A 22,431-nucleotide genomic window follows, 5' to 3' on the forward strand; every position below is an offset into this window, starting at 1 on the left:
AGCTTTATCAGTGTGGGTATCGGTGCGCTACCTGATTACACATCTCTGTGTGTTGTTAGCGCCAGTGATGCTTTATGTTTCTTGCAGGAATGCGCGGTAATTGTGAGGTTGCAATATTCATAGACCTCCCTAAAGCTATTTCAGGTACGTTCCCTTCTCTCTATCTCTCCTCCGTTGTTTTTTGTCAGCCTTTCCCCTCCTTACTCCCCTGCGCTGTCCTTCTGTTGGTTGTTTGTTTGTTAATTGAGTTTTTCTACCTAATTTCAGTCATTTTCTCATTTGCAGATGGGATCCCTTTTTTCTGGTCCACTAATCACGTTCTCCTCACACCGGGTGATGCAGATGGGCTCCTCCTACCCAAATATTTTCTGCAAGTCCTGCAACTACAGCCTCAGAGTAGGTTTTGTAGGAGCATGAAAATAAATCACAATTTAATTATATTATCAAATTTGCTTCATTCTGACTGTAATCTAGCGAGCACGTGTCTGAAACACTATATCTAACAAACACTGCTGCCATATAGTGCTCTCACACATGTATAACACTGTTAAAGGTATTCTTGCACAACTCCTGCTATATAATGACACATGCACACTACTGAGCCTGCCTACATGGTTTAAAATGAAGGATACCAAGATAACCTATATATATATGTAAGTGTAGTATAATGTGTGTGTGCGTGTGTGCAAATCGCTGCATTGTAAAATATATTTATACATTCTGGGCTAGATTACAAGTGAAAAGCAAATTAGTGTTCCCGCTCATGCGTTAACTTCGCTAGACCTAGGTTTTTTGCGCACATCAGGTTGTGCTTGTATTACAAGTTGAAAGTAAAAAGTTTGCACACTAGCGCTAACCCAACATGCACAGAAAGCCCACCTTCGAACATCGCAAACGCGTTAATGTATTTCCACATAGACATCAATGGAGCACAAAAAGTGAAAAAAACACAAAAAACTAACGCTTCTTCACCTAGCAGAATATGTTCTATTTATTCATAAATACATATTTATATATATATATATATCTGAGAGAGAGAAAGTCATAAATATGATAACAGCTTTGATGGTCCTTTTCCTCTTTGGCCCGGAGAACACAACGGCTGTTTTTTTCCAAAAACTATTTGAAATGTTAACTCGTCGGACTACAAAACACGATTTCACTGTGCTACTGTCCATCTCATATGAGACAGAGCCCAGAGAAATTGGCGGATAGTGTTGATGTATGGCTTCTGCTTTGCATAGTAAAGCCTTAAATTGCAGCGGCAAATGGTGTTGACTGACAAAGGTTTACCAAAGTATTCCCGAGCCCGTGTCAGGATATCCATTACAGACTCATGACAGTTTTTGAGACAGTGACGTCTGAGGGATCAGAGATCATGTGCATTCAGAAGTGGTTTTTGGCCTTGCCCTTTACACATGAGATTTGACTGGATTTGTGTCTTCAATATAGCTAGATTTATCAAGGGCTAGGAGAATTCTCCTTTGTATTCTCTTCCAAGTTCTCTGCAGCTCGCCCTTGGAGAGGTGCACCGGTGCGCACAAATTCATAAAAAAATTGCACATAATAATTTGTGCTTTTTGTAAGGCGAGGTGGGGCGGATTATAATTAATTTCTACATACAAAAAAGGAGTTCTTATTATTTCAAACCCGTGTTTTTGTTTTTTTTAGGTAGTATTTCTTTCATGTAATTGGCAAGAGTCCATGAGCTAGTGACGTATGGGATATACATTCCTACCAGGAGGGGCAAAGTTTCCCAAACCTCAAAATGCCTATAAATACACCCCTCACCACACCCACAATTCAGTTTTACAAACTTTGCCTCCCATGGAGGTGGTGAAGTAAGTTTGTGCTAGATTTCTACGTTGATATGCGCTTCACAGCAGACTGAAGCCCGGTTTTCCTCTCAGAGTGCAGTGAATGTCAGAGGGATGTGAAGAGAGTATTGCCTATTTGAATACCATGGTCTTCCTCTAGGGGATCTATTTCTCCTGTTAAGTGTGATCAGTCCACGGGTCATCATTACTTCTGGGATATTACTCCTCCCCAACAGGAAGTGCAAGAGGATTCACCCAGCAGAGCTGCCATATAGCTCCTCCTCTCTCCGTCACCTCCAGTCATTCTCTTGCACCCGACTAGATAGGATGTGTGAGAGGACTATGGTGATTATATTTAGTTTTATATCTTCAATCAAAAGTTTGTTATTTTATAATAGCACCGGAGTGTGTTATTCCTTCTCTGGTAGAATTTGAAGAAGAATCTACCTGAGTTTTTACTATGATTTTAGCCGGCGTAGTTAAGATCATATTGCTGTTTCTCGGCCATCTGAGGAGAGGTAAACTTCAGATCAGGGGACAGCGGGCAGATTAATCTGCAAAGAGGTATGTAGCAGCTTATTATTTTCTGACAATGGAATTGATGAGAAAATTCTGCCATACCGATATAATGTAAAGTCAGCCTTAAATGCAGTAGCAGCAACTGGTATCAGGCTGTCATGTATGTATATTTTACACTTCAGTATTCTGGGGAATGGCACTTCACTGGAATTATACTGTGTGCATAAGACTTTAGCCTAATTTGCAGGGAGTAGCAACAGGCTTTTTAATAACAATTAATTTATGTTAAACGTTTTTTGCTGGCATGTAAAATCGTTTCATTTTCTGAGGTACTGGGTGAATAAAATGTTTTGGGCACTATTTTTTCCACTTGGCAGTTGTTTTGTTTAATTTATGACAGTTTACTGATCTCTCTCACTGTTGTGTGTGAGGGGGAGGGGCCTTTTTTGGCGCTTTTGCTACGCATCAAAAAATTCAGTCAGAAGCTCATTGTATTTCCTGCATGATCCGGTTCATCTCTACAGAACTCAGGGGTCTTCAAAACTTGTTTTGAGGGAGGTAATCTCTCACAGCAGAGCTGTGAGATTGTAGTTGACTGTGATAAAAAACGTTTATTTCTGTAACTTTTTTCTGCTATCAGGGTTAGTTATCCTTTGCTAATGGGAACAAGCCTTTGCTAAAATTGTGTTTTTTTACAAAGATTTGATGCTATAACCTTTCAGTTTATTAACTTTCAACTGTCATAACTCTTTCTGTGCTTCTTATAGGCACAGTACGTTTTCATATTATAGTAAATTACTTGAAAAGTATTTCCAAGTTGCTAGTTTATTTGCTAGTGTGTTAAACATGTCTGATTCAGAGGAAGACATCTGTGCTATATGTGCTAATGCCAAAGTGGAGCCCAATAGAAATTTATGTACTAACTGCATTGATGCTACTTTAAATAAAAGTCAATCTGTACAAATTGAACACATGTCACCAAACAACGAGGGGAGAGTTATGCCGACTAACTCGCCTCACGTGTCAGTACCTGCATCTCCCGCTCGGGAGGTGCGTGATATTGTGGCGCCGAGTACATCTGGGCGGCCATTACAAATCACATTACAGGATATGGCTACTGTTATGACTGACGTTTTGGCTAAATTACCAGAACTAAGAGGTAAGCATGATCACTCTGGGGTGAGAACAGAGTGCGCTGATAATGTTAGGGCCATGTTAGATACTGCGTCACAACTTGCAGAACATGAGGACGGAGAGCTTCATTCTGCGGCTGACGGTTCTGATCCAAACAGATTGGATTCAGATATTTCAAATTTTAAATTTAAGCTGGAAAACCTCCGTGTATTACTAGGGGAGGTGTTAGCGGCTCTGAATGATTGTAACACAGTTGCAATACCAGAAAAAATGTGTAGGTTGGATAAATATTTTGCGGTACCGTCGAGTACTGACGTTTTTCCTATACCTAAGAGACTTACTGAAATTGTTACTAAGGAGTGGGATAGACCCGGTGTGCCGTTCTCACCCCCTCCGATATTTAGAAAGATGTTTCCAATAGACACCACCACACGGGACTTATGGCAAACGGTCCCTAAGGTGGAGGGAGCAGTTTCTACTTTAGCTAAGCGTACCACTATCCCGGTGGAGGATAGCTGTGCCTTTTCAGATCCAATGGATAAAAAGTTAGAGGGTTACCTTAAGAAAATGTTTGTTCAACAAGGTTTTATATTGCAACCCCTTGCATGCATTGCGCCTGTCACGGCTGCAGCAGCATTTTGGTTTGAGTCTCTGGAAGAGACACTTGAATCAGCTCCATTAGATGAGATTACACACAAGCTTAAAGCTCTTAAGTTAGCTAACTCATTTATTTCAGATGCCGTAGTACATTTAACTAAGCTTACGGCTAAGAATTCCGGATTCGCCATTCAGGCGCGCAGAGCACTGTGGCTAAAATCCTGGTCAGCTGACGTTACTTCTAAGTCTAAATTACTTAATATACCTTTCAAAAGGCAGACCTTATTCGGGCCCGGATTGAAAAAAATTATCGCTGACATTACAGGAGGTAAAGGCCATGCCCTGCCTCAAGACAGAGCCAAACCTAAGGCTAGACAGTCTAATTTTCGTTCCTTTCGGAATTTCAAAGCAGGAGCAGCATCAACTTCCTCTGCTCCAAAACAAGAAGGATCTGTTGCTCGCTACAGACAAGGCTGGAGACCTAACCAGTCCTGGAACAAGGGCAAGCAGGCCAGGAAACCTGCTGCTGCCCCTAAAACAGCATGAATTGAGGGCCCCCGATCCGGGAACGGATCTAGTGGGGGGCAGACTTTCTCTCTTCGCCCAGGCTTGGGCAAGAGATGTCCAGGATCCCTGGGCGCTAGAGATAATATCTCAGGGATACCTTCTGGACTTCAAATACTCTCCCCCAAGAGAGAGATTTCATCTGTCAAGGTTGTCAACAAACCAAATAAAGAAAGAGGCGTTTCTACGCTGCGTACAAGAGCTTTTATTAATGGGAGTAATCCATCCAGTTCCACGGTCGGAACAGGGACAAGGGTTTTACTCAAATCTGTTTGTGGTTCCCAAAAAAGAGGGAACTTTCAGGCCAATCCTGGATTTAAAGATCCTAAACAAATTCCTAAGAGTTCCATCGTTCAAAATGGAGACTATTCGGACAATTTTACCCATGATCCAAAAGGGTCAGTACATGACCACAGTGGATTTAAAAGATGCTTACCTTCACATACCGATCCACAAAGATCATAACCGGTATCTAAGGTTTGCCTTTCTAGACAGGCATTACCAGTTTGTAGCTCTTCCATTCGGATTGGCTACGGCTCCAAGAATCTTCACAAAGGTTCTGGGTGCTCTTCTGGCGGTACTAAGACCGCGAGGAATTTCGGTAGCTCCGTACCTAGACGACATTCTGATACAAGCTTCAAGCTTTCAAACTGCCAAGTCTCATACAGAGTTAGTACTGGCATTTCTAAGGTCGCATGGATGGAAGGTGAACGAAAAGAAGAGTTCTCTCTTTCCACTCACAAGAGTTCCCTTCCTGGGGACTCTTATAGATTCTGTAGAAATGAAAATTTACCTGACAGAAGACAGGTTAACAAAACTTCAAAGTGCATGCCGTGTCCTTCATTCCATTCAACACCCGTCAGTGGCTCAATGCATGGAGGTAATCGGCTTAATGGTAGCGGCAATGGACATAGTACCCTTTGCACGCCTACACCTCAGACCGCTGCAATTGTGCATGCTAAGTCAGTGGAATGGGGATTACTCAGACTTGTCCCCTTCTCTGAATCTGGATCAAGAGACCAGAAATTCTCTTCTATGGTGGCTTTCTCGGCCACATCTGTCCAGGGGGATGCCATTCAGCAGGCCAGACTGGACAATTGTAACAACAGACGCCAGCCTACTAGGTTGGGGCGCCGTCTGGAATTCTCTGAAGGCTCAGGGACAATGGAATCAGGAGGAGAGTCTCCTACCAATAAACATTCTGGAATTGAGAGCAGTTCTCAATGCCCTTCTGGCTTGGCCCCAGTTGACAACTCGGGGGTTCATCAGGTTTCAGTCGGACAACATCACGACTGTAGCCTACATCAACCATCAGGGAGGGACAAGAAGCTCCCTAGCAATGATGGAAGTATCAAAGATAATTCGCTGGGCAGAGTCTCACTCTTGCCACCTGTCAGCAATCCACATCCCGGGAGTGGAGAACTGGGAGGCGGATTTTTTAAGTCGTCAGACTTTTCATCCGGGGGAGTGGGAACTTCATCCGGAGGTCTTTGCCCAAATACTTCGACTTTGGGGCAAACCAGAGATAGATCTCATGGCGTCTCGACAGAACGCCAAGCTTCCTTGTTACGGGTCCAGATCCAGGGATCCGGGAGCGGTCCTGATAGATGCCTTGACAGCATCTTGGACCTTCAGGATGGCTTATGTGTTTCCACCCTTCCCGATGCTTCCTCGATTGATTGCCAGAATCAAACAGGAGAGAGCATCAGTGATTCTAATAGCGCCTGCATGGCCACGCAGGACTTGGTATGCAGATCTGGTGGACATGTCATCCTGTCCACCTTGGTCTCTACCTCTGAAACAGGACCTTCTGATACAGGGTCCTTTCAAACATCAAAATCTAACTTCTCTGAAGCTGACTGCTTGGAAATTGAACGCTTGATTTTATCAAAACGTGGTTTTTCTGAGTCAGTTATTGATACCTTAATACAGGCTAGGAAGCCTGTTACCAGAAAGATTTACCATAAAATATGGCGTAAATACCTATATTGGTGCGAATCCAAAGGTTACTCTTGGAGTAAGGTTTGGATTCCTAGGATATTGTCTTTTCTACAAGAAGGTTTAGAAAAGGGTTTATCCGCTAGTTCCTTAAAGGGACAGATCTCAGCTCTGTCCATTCTGTTGCACAAACGTCTGTCAGAAGTTCCAGACGTTCAGGCTTTTTGTCAGGCTTTGGCCAGGATTAAGCCTGTGTTTAAGACTGTTGCTCCGCCATGGAGTTTAAACCTTGTTCTTAACGTTTTACAGGGCGTTCCGTTTGAACCCCTTCATTCCATTGATATAAAGTTGTTATCTTGGAAAGTTCTATTTTTAATGGCTATTTCCTCGGCTCGAAGAGTCTCTGAGTTATCAGCCTTACATTGTGATTCTCCTTATTTGATTTTTCACTCGGATAAGGTAGTTCTGCGTACTAAACCTGGGTTCTTACCTAAGGTAGTCACTAACAGGAATATCAATCAAGAGATTGTTGTTCCATCCTTGTGTCCAAATCCTTCTTCAAGGAAGGAACGACTTCTGCACAATCTGGATGTAGTTCGTGCCCTAAAATTTTATTTACAGGCAACTAAAGATTTTCGACAAACGTCTTCCCTGTTTGTCGTTTACTCTGGTCAGAGGAGAGGTCAAAAATCTTCTGCTACCTCTCTCTCTTTTTGGCTTCGTAGCATAATACGTTTAGCTTATGAGACTGCTGGACAGCAGCCTCCTGAAAGAATTACAGCTCATTTCACTAGAGCTGTGGCTTCCACTTGGGCCTTTAAGAATGAGGCCTCTGTTGAACAGATTTGCAAGGCTGCAACTTGGTCTTCGCTTCATACTTTTTCCAAATTTTACAAATTTGACACTTTTGCTTCTTCGGAGGCTATTTTTGGGAGAAAGGTTCTTCAGGCAGTGGTTCCTTCTGTATAAAGAGCCTGCCTGTCCCTCCCGTCATCCGTGTACTTTTGCTTTGGTATTGGTATCCCAGAAGTAATGATGACCCGTGGACTGATCACACTTAACAGGAGAAAACATAATTTATGCTTACCTGATAAATTCCTTTCTCCTGTAGTGTGATCAGTCCACGGCCCGCCCTGTTTTTTACGGCAGGTAAATATTTTTTAAATTATACTCCAGTCACCACTACACCCTTTGGCTTCTCCTTTCTCGTTGGTCCTTGGTCGAATGACTGGAGGTGACGTAGAGGGGAGGAGCTATATGGCAGCTCTGCTTGGTGAATCCTCTTGCACTTCCTGTTGGGGAGGAGTAATATCCCAGAAGTAATGATGACCCGTGGACTGATCACACTACAGGAGAAAGGAATTTATCAGGTAAGCATAAATTATGTTTTCATAGGTTCTCTGTTATCGGTCGTAGAGATTTCTTCTCCTACCTCCCTTTTCAGATCGACGATATACTCTTATATACCATTACCTCTACTGATTCTCGTTTCAGTACTGGTTTGGCTATCTACTATATGTAGATGTGTGTCTTAGGGTAAGTAAGTCTTATTTTATTCATGACACTCTAAGCTATGGTTGGGCACTTTATATGTAAAGTTCTAAATATATGTTTTAAACTTATATTTGCCATGATTCAGGTTAATCAGTGTTCCTTGTTTCAGTTTCAGTTTTTTGGGAAAATGCATATGAATAAATATTTTTCTTACCTTAAAATTTTTCTATTTACTTTTTTCTTCTAAATTGCGGGCTGTTAGGCTCGCGGGTGCAGAAAATGCTACAATTTATTGCGTCATTTTTGGCGCAAGACTTTTTTGGCGCAAAAAATTTCTTCATTTCCGGCGTCATAGTTGACGCCGGATGTTTTCACGTGGTTGCGTCATTTTTTGATGCATGTGTGTTGCGGACGTTTTTTGGCGCCAAAAAATGTGGCCGGCATTCTTGGCGCCAAAAATGTGGGCGTCATACTTGGCTCCAGTTTTTTCCACATTATTTCAGTCTCACTTTTTAGTTGCTTCTGGTTGCTAGAGGCTTGTTTTTGTTTTGCATTTTTTCCCATTCCTGAAACTGTCATTTAAGGAATTTGATAACTTTGCTTTATATGTTGTTTTTTCTATTACATATTGCAAGATGTCACTACCTGACCCTGGATCAGAATCTACTTCTGGAAAGACGCTGCCTGATGTTGGTTCTACCAAAGCTAAGTGCATTTGTTGTAAACTTTTGGTAACTGTTCATCCGGCTGTAGTTTGTGTTAGTTGTCATGATAAACTATCTAACGCAGATAATATTTCCATTAGTAATAATCCATTACCTCTATTTCTGATGAGGATCTATCTGGTTCAGAAGATTCTGCCTCAGATATTGACACTGATAAATCTTCATATTTTTTTAAGATGGAGTTTATTCGTTCTTTACTTAAAGAAGTGTTGATTGCATTAGATATGGAGGAGTCTAGTCCTCTTGATATTAAAACTAATAAGCGTTTAAATTCAGTTTTTAAACCTCATGCAGTTATTCCAGAAGTTTTTCCAGTTCCTGATGCTATTTCAGAAGTAATTTCTAGGGAATGGAATAGTCTGGGTACTTCATTTACTCCTTCTCCAAGGTTTAAGAAATTGTACCCTTTGCCATCTGATAGATTAGAGTTTTTGGAAAAAATCCCCAAAGTTGATGGGGCTATCTCTACTCTTGCTAAACATACTACTATTCCTACGGCAGATAGTACTTCTTTTAAGGATCCTTTAGATAGGAAGCTTGAATCCTTTCTAAGGAAGGCTTATTTATGTTCAGGTAATCTTCTTAGACCTGCTATTTCTTTGGCTGATGTTGCGGCAGCTTCCACCTTCTGGTTGGAGGCTTTAGCGCAACAAGTGTCAGACCAAAATGCTTATAGCATTGTTAAACTTCTTCAACATGCTAATAACTTTGTTTGTGATGCCATTTTTGATATCATTAGGATTGATGTCAGGTATATGTCTTTAGCTATTTATGGCTTAAGTCTTGGAATGCAGATATGACTTCTAAGTCGATGTTGCTTTCTCTTTCTTTCCAAGGTAATAAATTATTTGGTTCTCAGTTGGATTCAATAATTTCAACTGTTACTGGGGGGAAGGGAGCCTTTTTGCCTCAGGACAAAAAATCTAAAGGTAAATATAGGGCTGCTAATCGTTTTCGTTCCTTTCGTCAGAATAAGGAACAAAAGCCTGACCCTTCCCCTAAAGGAACAGTTTCCATTTGGAAACCTTCTCCAGTCTGGAATAAATCCAAGCCTTTTAGAAAGTCAAAACCAGCTCCCAAATCCGCATGAAGGTGCGGCCCTCATTCCAGCACAGCTGGTAGGGGGCAGGTTACGATTTTTCAAAGATGTTTGGATCAATTCGATTCAAAGTCTTTGGATTCAGAACATTGTTTCACAAGGGTACAGAATAGGTTTCAAGGTAAGACCTCCTGTGAGATGTTTTCTCTCACGCCTTCCAGTAAACCCAGTAAAGGCTCAGGCGTTTCTGAAATGTGTTTCAGACCTAGAGTCGCTGGGGTAATTGTGCCAGTTCCAGTTCTGGAACGGGGTCTGGGGTTTTACTCAAATCTGTTCATTGTACCAAAGAAGGAGAATTCCTTCAGACCAGTTCTGGATCTAAAAATATTGAATCGTTATGTAAGGATACCAACATTCAAAATGGTGACTATAAGGACTATTCTGCCTTTTGTTCAGCAAGGGCATTATATGTCTACAATAGACTTACAGAATGCATATCTTTATATTCCAATTCATCCAGATCACTATCAGTTCCTGAGATTCTCTTTTCCAGACAAGCACTACCAGTTTGTTGCTCTTCTGTTTGGCCTAGCAACAGCTCCAAGGATCTTTTCAAAGGTTCTCGGTGCCCTTCTCTCTGTAATCAGAGAACAGGGTATTGCGGTATTTCCTTATTTGGACGATATCTTGGTACTTGCTCAGTCTTTACATTCTGCAGAATCTCATACGAATCAACTTGTGTTGTTTCTTCAAAGACATGGTTGGAGGATCAATTTACCCAAGAGTTCCTTGATTCCTCAGATAAGGGTAACCTTTTTGGGCTTCCAAATAGATTCAGTGTCCATGACTTTGTCTCTAACAGAAAACAGACGTCTGAAATTGATTTCAGCTTGTCGAAACCTTCAGTCTCAATCATTCCCTTCGGTAGCTTTTTGCATGGAAATTCTAGGTCTCATGACTGCTGCATCGGACGCGATCCCTTTTGCTCGTTTTCACATGAGACCTCTCCAGCTTTGTATGCTGAACCAATGGTGCAGGGATTATACAAGGATATCACAATTAATATCCTTAAATCCCAATGTTCGATCTTCTCTGACTTGGTGGTTGGATCACCATCGTTTAATTCAAGGGGCCTCTTTTGTTCGTCCAACCTGGACTGTGATCTCAACAGATGCGAGTCTTTCAGGCTGGGGAGCTGTATGGGGATCTCTGACAGCGCAGGGGGTTTGGGAATCTCAGGAGGCAAGACTACCAATCAACATTTTGGAACTCCGTGCGATTTTCAGAGCTCTTCAGTTCTGGCCTCTTCTGAAGAGAGAATCGTTTATTTGTTTTCAGACAGACAATGTCACAACCGTGGCCTATGTCAATCATCAAGGTGGGACTCACAGTCCTCAGGCTATGAAAGAAGTATCTCGGATACTTGTATGGGCGGAATCCAGCTCCTGTCTGATTTCTGCGGTTCACATCCCAGGTATAGACAATTGGGAAGCGGATTATCTCAGTCGCCAGACGTTGCATCCGGGCAAATGGTCTCTTCACCCAGAGGTATTTCTTCAGATTGTTCAAATCTGGGGACTTCCAGAAATAGATCTGATGGCTTCTCATCTAAACAAGAAACTTCCAAGGTATCTGTCCAGATCCAGGGATCCTCAGGCGGAAGCGGTGGACGCGTTGTCACTTCCTTGGAATTATCAACCTGCTTACATCTTTCCGCCTCTAGTTCTTCTTCCAAAAGTGATTTCCAAAATTCTAATGGAGCCTTCGTTTGTACTGCTGGTGGCTCCAGCATGGCCACACAGGTTTTGGTATGCGGATCTCGTTCGGATGGCCAGTTGCCAACCTTGGACTCTTCCGTTAAGGCCAGACCTTCTATCTCAAGGCCCATTTTTCCAACAGGATCTCAAATCATTAAATTTGAAGGTATGGAGATTGAGTGCTTAATACTTAGTCATAGAGGTTTCTCTGATTCAGTGATTAATACTATGTTACAGGCTCGTAAATCTGTGTCTAGAAAGATTTATTACCGAGTTTGGAAGTCTTACATCTCTTGGTGTTCTTCTCATAAATTCTCTTGGCATTCTTTTAGAATTCCTAGAATTTTACAGTTTCTTCAGGATGGTTTGGAAAAAGGTTTGTCTGCAAGTTCTTTGAAAGGACAAATCTCTGATCTCTGCTCTTTCTGTTCTTTTTCACAGAAAGATTGCTAATCATCCTGATATTCATTGTTTTGTACAGGCTTTGGTTCGTATTAAGCCTGTCATTAAGTCAATTTCTCCTCCTTGGAGTCTTAATTTGGTTCTGAGGGCTTTACAGGCTCCTCCGTTTGAACCTATGCATTCTCTGGATATTAAATTACTTTCTTGGAAAGTTTTGTTCCTTTTGGCCATCTCTTCTGCTAGAAGAGTTTCTGAGTTATCTGCTCTTTCTTGTGAATCTCCTTTTCTGATTTTTCATCAGGATAAGGCGGTGTTGCTGACTTCATTTAATTTTTTACCTAAAGTTGTGAATTCTAACAACATTAGTAGAGAAATTGTTGTCCCTTCTTTGTGTCCTAATCCTAAGAATTCTCTGGAGAGATCTTTACATTCTTTGGATGTAGTAAAAGCTTTGAAATATTATGTTGAAGCTACTAAAGATTTCAGAAAGACTTCTAGTCTATTTGTTATATTTTCTGGTTCTAGGAAAGGTCAGAAGGCTTCTGCCATTTCTTTGGCGTCTTGGTTAAAGTCTTTGATTCATCATGCTTATGTAGAGTCGGGTAAATCCCCGCCTCAGAGGATTACGGCTCATTCTACTAGGTCAGTTTCTACTTCCTGGGCTTTTAGGAATGAAGCTTCTGTTGATCAGATTTGCAAAGCAGCGACTTGGTCTTCTTTGCATACTTTTACTAAATTCTACCATTTTGATGTTTTTTTCTTCTTCTGAAGCAGTTTTTGGTAGAAAACTGGCAGCTGTTTCAGTTTGATTCTTCTGCTTATAATTTTAGTTTTTTTCATTATGAGATTAAAACTTTTTGATTTGGGTTGTGAATTATTTTTTCAGCGGAATTGGCTGTCTTTATTTTATCCCTCCCTCTCTAGTGACTCTTGCATGGAAGTTCCACATCTTGGGTATCTGCTATCCCATACGTCACTAGCTCATGGACTCTTGCCAATTACATGAAAGAAAACATAATTTATTTAAGAACTTACCTGATAAATTCATTTCTTTCATATTGGCAAGAGTTCATGAGGCCAACCCTTTTTTGTGGTGGTTATGATTTTTTTGTATAAAGCACAATTATTCCAATTCCTTGTTTGATGCTTTCACTCCTTTCTTATTACCCCACTTCTTGGCTATTCGTTAAACTGAATTGTGGGTGTGGTGAGGGGTGTATTTATAGGCATTTTGAGGTTTGGGAAACGTTGCCCCTCCTGGTATGAATGTATATCCCATACGTCACTAGCTCATGGACTCTTGCCAATATGAAAGAAATGAATTTATCAGGTAAGTTCTTACATAAATTATGTTTTTTTGCCCTCTTCAAGTAAACTATTACATTTACATTTTACATGGTGCAAATGTGTGCATTAATTTTGATGCGTTACCACAATACATTTTTACTTTAACTTTGTTATAATAATGACCCTATATAACCGTAACACATTCACAAAATTGATGTTGTTTGTGGGGCAATTTTACATTCTATACTTAGCAAATTTAGCCAAACATAGACCTGCTAGAATTAGAGAGTACTCCATCAGAAATAGATGTGAATATGACACAAGCTCAAAACTATAATGATTTCTAATGCTGTTCTCCTCAGTACCTATGAAGAGCTATAATGCGCGTATTTGTTGTTTGCGTTCTCCAAAGGTTAAAAAAAATGATAAATTGATAACTGGGCATAATGATAAGACGGATTTAAGGAAATGCGACTACAACTAGCAAATTTAACCCTTTTTAAAGCGCAAGTCGGACTTTCCCAGTTTTAGGCACTCTTTGCATTAATAAATCAGGGGAATCAGTCATATGCAGATTATTGGGCACAATTTTAGGAGAATTGCTTTGATAAATCCTGCTCTTTATGTCATCTTTACCTCTTGAGGACAGTACAATTGCTAGTTTATATTCTCTAGTTGTGTACGGACAGTGACACCCTGTGGTCTTTTTTTGAATTGGTAGATTAAAAAATAAATTACAAAGTATATTTTAATAAGTTTTAGAATCACCAACAAGCTCATTTAAAAATATAAATATGGAGGTGAAGCTTGGCCATGCTGGATAATGGCCGCGTATTAGATTAGCTCCCAGGCCTCAGAACCGTTCTAATCATAAAAAAGTGGTTACAAATCTAAATGGATCTATATAACCCTGCATATTAGTGAGAGGTAAACCTGTGTCTCCTGCAAAGAAGATGATCTGCACCCCACGGCTGTCAAGAGGCGGACAAAAAAGTGATTGTGAGACCGGAGCTGCACAGAGGCGGACAAAAGTGATAGAGAGATTGGAGCGAACACCACATCACATCCGCCTGGTAAGGCCCCCAGGCTAGAAGGGAGACGGGACGACTGCACAGCTTACCGACTGTCTTACACAGATCTGTAGCCAGCCGAAAGCCAGGTCAGCAAACAGGGATAAAGACCGCACATAATACAAGTGCATCCGCCATTGTGGACGCGACGACGGATTGACACAAACCGCTACAGGGGAGAAAACAGAGAACAGCACGCACGGAGAACAGCACCCAATAAGTAGAGGACCTCTATTAGATGGCCTAAGGCTGTGACCACACATGGCAATATATGCTCTTGGAAAGGGCATTTTATCACACCCTGGCAATATTTAATCCCCTAGGAGCATAAAATTAAGGGAGCGAATAATAGAAGCTCAACATCTCCAAACACTTAACATATTGTTCTGCTCCGCTTAAAAAACAACACACCACATATATAAGGCCTCAGAAAACCTGGCATAACAGAGGAATTAAGAACATTTACTCAGAATTTGCTTTAGGCACACAAGACCCTATATATTTACACGATCGCATATAACCCTACAAGCCAGAGGGAGTTGCATTACTCAAACCTGCTTGGGGTCCCATTGCAAATCTTGAATCATTTTATACTGTGACACAGTTATGTCTCTTAGAAGGAATTCTAACATGGATAAGCCTCCCAACTCATCCACAATGACTCAGTATTTAAAGATGCCTGATTTATCTGCAGAAAATGCAGGGGAACAAGAAACATCCAACACTCAGTCCATAACCGCTCAAATACATGAGGCTATTGTTTCAGAAAATTATGCAGCGACCAAAGCAGACCTCAAACAACTCGCTTCAAAAGATGACATCCAAGCTGTATTAACAGAGGTTCACCAACTCTTTGGAGATTTGAAGAGAGATGTCACATCTATAACACAACAAGTACATCACATAGAATAAAAACAAACCGAAATAGCAGGCACTGTGAAAAAAGTTACACATACGCTTCAAGAACATGATGATACCTTATTCTACCTGATGGAAAAGTTAGAAGACCAGGATAACAGGAATAGGCGCAACAACATTCGTATACGGGGAAAACCCAAATCGGTAACTCCTAACGCATTACCTAGTTATCTACAGGACCTATTCCCTCTTCAATGGAACTGGTTATAGAAAGAGATCATAGAGCCCTGAAACCACGACCGCCGCATAAAGCCCCGCCACGGGATCTGATAATTGAAATCTTGAACTTCCAGGATAAAGAGGAGATCCTAAAATGTTCCAGAGCAAAACAACAAATCACACACGCAGGTAAAGCTCTACAATTTTTTGGGATTTAAGCCCCGCAACCCTGCAAAAGAGGAGGGATCTTAGGAGGGATCTCAGGTATATCACCTCCATCCTACAGGCAGAGAAGATACCGTATCGCTGGGGATTCCCTGTGAGCATCACGGCAACCAGAGAAGGGAAAACGGCTACATTCAAGACTGAAAAAGATCTACCGGACTTTTGCAAGCTACTAAACATCCCCTTGATTTCATCACCTTAAGATAGAGACCAACAACAAGTTGTAGACAACAACAACGCTGCATCTGTACCAGAAGATCCTGTCTGACTTTTAACCTAATGTCGCGTAAAAATCTGAGACTCATGATGGCCACTTCTTCAGGACTACGTAAATATATTTGGGCTTGCCCATTTAGAAAAAGTAGAATGGCTTAGGCCTTTTTAGTCAAACACTTTACTAACAGGAATGATCCAAATGATTATTATATTTCTTTCATGTAATTAGCAAGAGTCCATGAGCTAGTGACGTATGGGATATACATTCCTACCAGGAGGGTCAAAGTTTCCCAAACCTCAAAATGCCTATAAATACACCCCTCACCACACCCACAATTCAGTTTTACAAACTTTGCCTCCCATGGAGGTGGTGAAGTAAGTTTGTGCTAGATTTCTACGTTGATATGTGCTTCGCCGCAGGCTGAAGCCCGGTTTTCCTCTCAGAGTGCAGTGAATGTCAGAGGGATGTGAAGAGAGTATTGCCTATTTGAATACCATGGTCTTCCTCTAGGGGATCTATTTCATAGGTTCTCTGTTATCGGTCGTAGAGTTTTCTTCTCCTACCTCCCTTTTCAGATCGACGATATACTCTTATATACCATTACCTCTACTGATTCTCGTTTCAGTACTGGTTTGGCTATCTACTATATGTAGATGAGTGTCTTAGGGTAAGTAAGTCTTATTTTATTTATGACACTCTAAGCTATGGTTGGGCACTTTATATGTAAAGTTCTAAATATATGTTTTAAACTTATATTTGCCATGATTCAGGATAATCAGTATTCCTTCTTTCAGACTGTCAGTTTCATTTTTTTGGGAAAATGCATATGAATAAATATTTTTTCTTACCTTAAAAATTTCAATTTGACTTTTTTCTTTGCGGGCTGTTAGGCTCGCGGGTGCAGAAAATGCTTCAATTTATTGCGTCATTTTTGGCGCAACCTTTTTTGGCGCAAAATTTCGTCATTTCCGGTGTCATAGTTGACTCCGGAAGTTTTCACGTGGTTGCGTCATTTTTTGACGCATGTGTGTTACAGACGTTTTTTGCGCAAAAAAATGTGGGCGTCATTTTTGGCGCCAAAACATATGGGCGTCATACTTGGCGCCAGTTTTTTTCACATTATTTCAGTCTCACTTTTTTGTTGCTTCTGGTTGCTAGAGGCTTGTTTGTTTTTTCCCATTCCTGAAACTGTCATTTAAGGAATTTGATAATTTTGCCTTATATGTTGTTTTTTCTATTACATATTGCAAGATGTGTCAACCTGACCCTGGATCAGAATCTACTTCTGGAAAGACGCTGCCTGATGTTGGTTCTACCAAAGCTAAGTGCATTTGTTGTAAACTTTTGGTAACTGTTCCTCCGGCTGTAGTTTGTGTTAGTTGTCATGATAAACTTTCTAACGCAGATAATGTCTCCATTAGTAATAATCCATTACCTGTTGTTTTTCCTTCAACATCTAATGTTCAGGATGTTCCTGTTAATGTAAGAGAATTTGTTTCTAATTCTATTCGGAAGGCTCTGTCTGTTATTACTCCTTCAGTAAACGTAAAAGGTCTTTTAAAACTTTTCATATTTCAGATTAATTTTTAAATGACCGCCATCATTCTGACTTATCTATTTCTGATGAGGATCTATCTGGTTCAGAAGATTCTGCCTCAGATATTGACACTGATAAATCTTCATATTTGTTTAAGATGGAGTTTATTCGTTCTTTACTTAAAGAAGTGTTGATTGCATTAGATATGGAGGAGTCTAGTCCTCTTGATATTAAATCTAATAAGCGTTTAAATTCAGTTTTTAAACCTCATGTAGTTATTCCAGAAGTTTTTCCAGTTCCTGATGCTATTTCAGAAGTAATTTCTAGGGAATGGAATAGTCTGGGTACTTCATTTACTCCTTCACCAAGGTTTAAGAAATTGTACCCTTTGCCATCTGATAGATTAGAGTTTTGGGAAAATATCCCCAAAGTTGATGGGGCTATTTCTACTCTTGCTAAACCTACTACTATTCCTACGGCAGATAGTACTTCGTTTAAAGATCCTTTAGATAGGAAGCTTGAATCCTTTCTAAGGAAGGCTTATTTATGTTCAGGTCATCTTCTTAGACCTGCTATTTGGCTGATGTTGCTGCAGCTTCCACTTTCTGGTTGGAGGCTTTAGCGCAACAAGTGTCAGACCATAATGCTTATAGCATTGTTAAACTTCTTCAACATGCTAATAACTTTATTTGTGATGCCATTTTTGATATCATTAGAATTGATGTCAGGTATATGTCTTTAGCTATTTTAGCAAGAAGAGCTTTATGGCTTAAATCTTGGAATGCAGATATGACTTCTAAGTCAACGTTGCTTTCTCTTTCTTTCCAAGGTAATAAATTATTTGGTTCACAGTTGGATTCAATAATTTCAACTGTTACTGGGGGGAAGGGAGCCTTTTTGCCTCAGGACAAAAAATCTAAAGGTAAATATAGGGCTGCTAATCATTTTCGTTCCTCTCGTCAGAATAAGGAACAGAAGCCTGACCCTTCCTCTAAAGGAACAGTTTCCGTTTGGAAACCTTCTCCAGTCTGGAATAAATCCAAGCCTTTTAGAAAGTCAAAACCAGCTCCTAAATCCGCATGAAGGTGCGGCCCTCATTCCAGCACAGCTGGTAGGGGGCAGGTTACGATTTTTCAAAGATGTTTGGATCAATTCGATTCACAGTCTTTGGATTCAGAACATTGTTTCACAAGGGTACAGAATAGGTTTCAAGGTAAGGCTGCCTGTGAGAAGATGTTTTCTCTCACGCCTTCCAGTAAACCCAGTAAAGGCTCAGGCGTTTCTGAAGTGTGTTTCAGACCTAGAGTCGGCTGGGGTAATTGTGCCAGTTCCAGTTCTGGAACGGGGTCTGGGGTTTTACTCAAATCTGTTCATTGTACCAAAGAAGGAGAATTCCTTCAGACCAGTTCTGGATCTAAAAATATTGAATCGTTATGTAAGGATACCAACATTCAAAATGGTGACTATAAGGACTATTCTGCCTTTTGTTCAGCAAGGGCATTATATGTCTACAATAGACTTACAGGATGCACATCTTCATATTCTAATTCATCCAGATCACTATCAGTTCCTGAGATTCTCTTTTCTAGACAAGCATTACCAGTTTGTTGCTCTTCCGTTTGGCCTAGCAACAGCTCCAAGGATCTTTTCAAAGGTTCTCGGTGCCCTTCTCTCTGTAATCAGAGAACAGGGTATTGCGGTATTTCCTAATTTGGATGATATCTTGGTACTTGCTCAGTCTTTACATTCTGCAGAATCTCATACGAATCAACTTGTGTTGTTTCTTCAAAGACATGGTTGGAGGATCAATTTACCAAAAAGTTCCTTGATTCCTCAGACAAGGGTAACCTTTTTGGGTTTCCAAATAGATTCAGTGTCCATGACTTTGTCTCTAACAGAAAAGAGACGTCTGAAATTGGTTTCAGCTTGTCGAAACCTTCAGTCTCTATCGTTCCCTTCGGTAGCTTTGTGCATGGAAATTCTAGGTCTCATGACTGCTGCATCGGACGCAATCCCTTTTGCTTGTTTTCACATGAGACCTCTTCAGCTTTGTATGATGAACCAATGGTGCAGGGATTATACAAAGATATCACAATTAATATCCTTAAATCCCAATGTTCGATCTTCTCTGGCTTGGTGGTTGGATCACCATCGTTTAATTCAAGGGGCCTCTTTTGTTCGTCCAACCTGGACTGTGATCTCAACAGATGCAAGTCTTTCAGGTTGGGGAGCTGTATGGGGATCTCTGACAGCGCAGGGGGTTTGGGAATCTCAGGAGGCGAGATTACCAATCAACATTTTGGAACTCCGTGCGATTTTCAGAGCTCTTCAGTTCTGGCCTCTTCTGAAGAGAGAATTGTTTATTTGTTTTCAGACAGACAATGTCACAACCGTGGCATATGTCAATCATCAAGGAGGGACTCACAGTCCTCAGGCTATGAAAGAAGTATCTCGGATACTTGTATGGGCGGAATCCAGCTCCTGTCTAATCTCTGCGGTTCACATCCCAGGTATAGACAATTGGGAAGCGGATTATCTCAGTCACCAGACGCTACATCCGGGCGAATGGTCTCTTCACTCAGAGGTATTTCTTCAGATTCTTCAAATCTGGGGACTTCCAGAAATAGATCTGATGGCCTCTCATTTAAACAAGAAACTTCCCAGGTATCTGTCCAGATCCAGGGATCCTCAGAGGGAAGCAGTGGATGCGTTGTCGCTTCCTTGGAATTATCAACCTGCTTATATCTTTCCGCCTCTAGTTCTTCTTCCAAAAGTGATTTCCAAAATCCTAATGGAGCGTTCGTTTGTACTGCTGGTGGCTCCAGCATGGCCTCACAGGTTTTGGTATGCGGATCTCGTTCGGATGGCCAGTTGCCAACCTTGGACACTTCCGTTAAGGCCAGACCTATCTCAAGGCCCATTTTTCCATCAGGATCTCAAATCATTAAATTTTAAGGTATGGAGATTGAACGCTTGATACTTAGTCATAGAGGTTTCTCTGACTCAGTGATTTATACTATTTTACAGGCTCGTAAATCTGTGTCTAGGAAGATTTATTACCGAGTCTGGAAGACTTACATTTCTTGGTGTTCTTCTCATAAATTCTCTTGGCATTCTTTTAGAATTCCTAGAATTTTACATTTTCTTCAGTATGGTTTGGATAAGGGTTTGTCTGCAAGTTTCTTGAAAGGACAAATCTCTGCTCTTTCTGTTCTTTTTCACAGAAAGATTGCTAATCATCCTGATATTCATTGTTTTGTAAAGGCTTTGGTTCGTATCAAGCCTGTCATTAAGTCAATCTCTCCTCCTTGGAGTCTTAATTTGGTTCTGAGGGCTTTACAGGCTCCTCCGTTTGAACCTATGCATTCTCTGGATATTAAATTACTTTCTTGGAAAGTTTTGTTCCTTTTGGCCATCTCTTCTGCTAGAAGAGTTTCTGAGTTATCTGCTCTTTCTTGTGAATCTCCTTTTCTGATTTTTCATCAGGATAAGGCGGTGTTGCAGACTTCATTTAAATTTTTACCTAAAGTTGTGAATTCTAACAACATTAGTAGAGAAATTGTTGTCCCTTCATTGTGTCCTAATCCTAAGAATTCTCTGGAGAGATCTTTGGATGTAGTAAGAGCTTTGAAATATTATGTTGAAGCTACTAAAGGTTTCAGAAAGACTTCTAGTCTATTTGTTATCTTTTCTGGTTCTAGGAAAGGTCAGAAGGCTTCTGCCATTTCTTTGGCGTCTTGGTTAAAGTCTTTGATTCATCATGCTTATGTAGAGTCGGGTAAATCCCCGCCTCAAAGGATTACGGCTCATTCTACTAGGTCAGTTTCTACTTCCTGGGCTTTTAGGAATGAAGCTTCTGTTGATCAGATTTGCAAAGCAGCAACTTGGTCTTCTTTGCATACTTTTACTAAATTCTACCATTTTTATGTTTTTTCTTCTTCAGAAGCAGTTTTTGGTAGAAAAGTAATTCAGGCAGCTGTTTCAGTTTGATTCTTCTGCTTATTATTTCAATTTTTTTGATTTGGGTTGTGGATTATTTTTTCAGCGGAATTGGCTGTCTTTATTTTATCCCTCCCTCTCTAGTGACTCTTGCGTGGAAGTTCCACATCTTGGGTATCTGCTATCCCATACGTCACTAGCTCATGGACTCTTGCTAATTACATGAAAGAAAACATAATTTATGTAAGAATTTACCTGATAAATTCATTTCTTTCATATTAGCAAGAGTCCATGAGGCCCACCCTTTTTTTGTGGTGGTTATGATTTTTTTGTATAAAGCACAATTATTCCAATTCCTTATTTTTGATGCTTTCGCTCCTTTCTTATCACCCCACTTCTTGGCTATTCGTTAAAATGAATTGTGGGTGTGGTGAGGGATGTATTTATAGGCATTTTGAGGTTTGGAAAACTTTGCCCCTCCTGGTAGGAATGTATATCCCATACATCACTAGCTCATGGACTCTTGCTAATATGAAATAAATGAATTTATCAGGTAAGTTCTTACATAAATTATGTTTTTTTTGTTGAAAGGGCTGGTGCATGGGCTTCTCCTCTCTCAAGGGGTTATGGCGGAGTTCGGCTGAATCTGTAGGCCCTCAGAACTCTTGTTATATGGTTGTCTAGAAACCTACTGTCACTGATCATAGTGGGGAGAGTCGGGGCACATGTACAACGTCTTTACTATTTATTATAGTTGCAAGCCATGTACCAAAGATTATGTATTCTTGTTTAGCAATTTTGCTTAGAAATAGTGTTAGTATATTGTTATAATTGATACAGGAACTAAAGCATAACACCCCCTGCTCCAAATACATTCTCATGGGTTACTGACAGGATTCCAGAAAACATTGCCGCCTTGGCTTAATGGCGCTAGTACCGCAGTATCTTTTATCACTTAACACCCTAGTTATAGAAGCATTACCAATGATCACCACATATACTGATGATAGATTTAATGTATAAGTTTTCATTATCCCAAACAGATAGGGAAAGGGGTAAATTATCACGTAAAACAATAAGACCCATGTTACGC

At 40.6% G+C, this 22,431-nt stretch overlaps 1 protein-coding gene across 2 annotated transcripts in view; it reads left to right on the forward strand.

Annotated features, from left to right (window-relative positions):
* Positions 1-22,431, forward strand: part of TRPT1 (tRNA phosphotransferase 1) — a 93,165-nt gene that overhangs the window by 60,290 nt on the left and 10,444 nt on the right. Inside the window, exons 6-7 of one of the 2 annotated variants that reach the window (XM_053720060.1) lie at positions 88-144; positions 286-396. In XM_053720060.1, the coding sequence (XP_053576035.1) occupies positions 88-144; positions 286-396 (168 nt within the window). The remainder of the gene's footprint in view (positions 1-87; positions 145-285; positions 397-22,431) is intronic. The other variant, XM_053720061.1, reaches the window with a different exon arrangement.

This window comes from Bombina bombina, chromosome 7, assembly GCF_027579735.1.
Source record: "Bombina bombina isolate aBomBom1 chromosome 7, aBomBom1.pri, whole genome shotgun sequence".
In the NCBI taxonomy this organism is placed as follows: domain Eukaryota; kingdom Metazoa; phylum Chordata; class Amphibia; order Anura; family Bombinatoridae; genus Bombina; species Bombina bombina.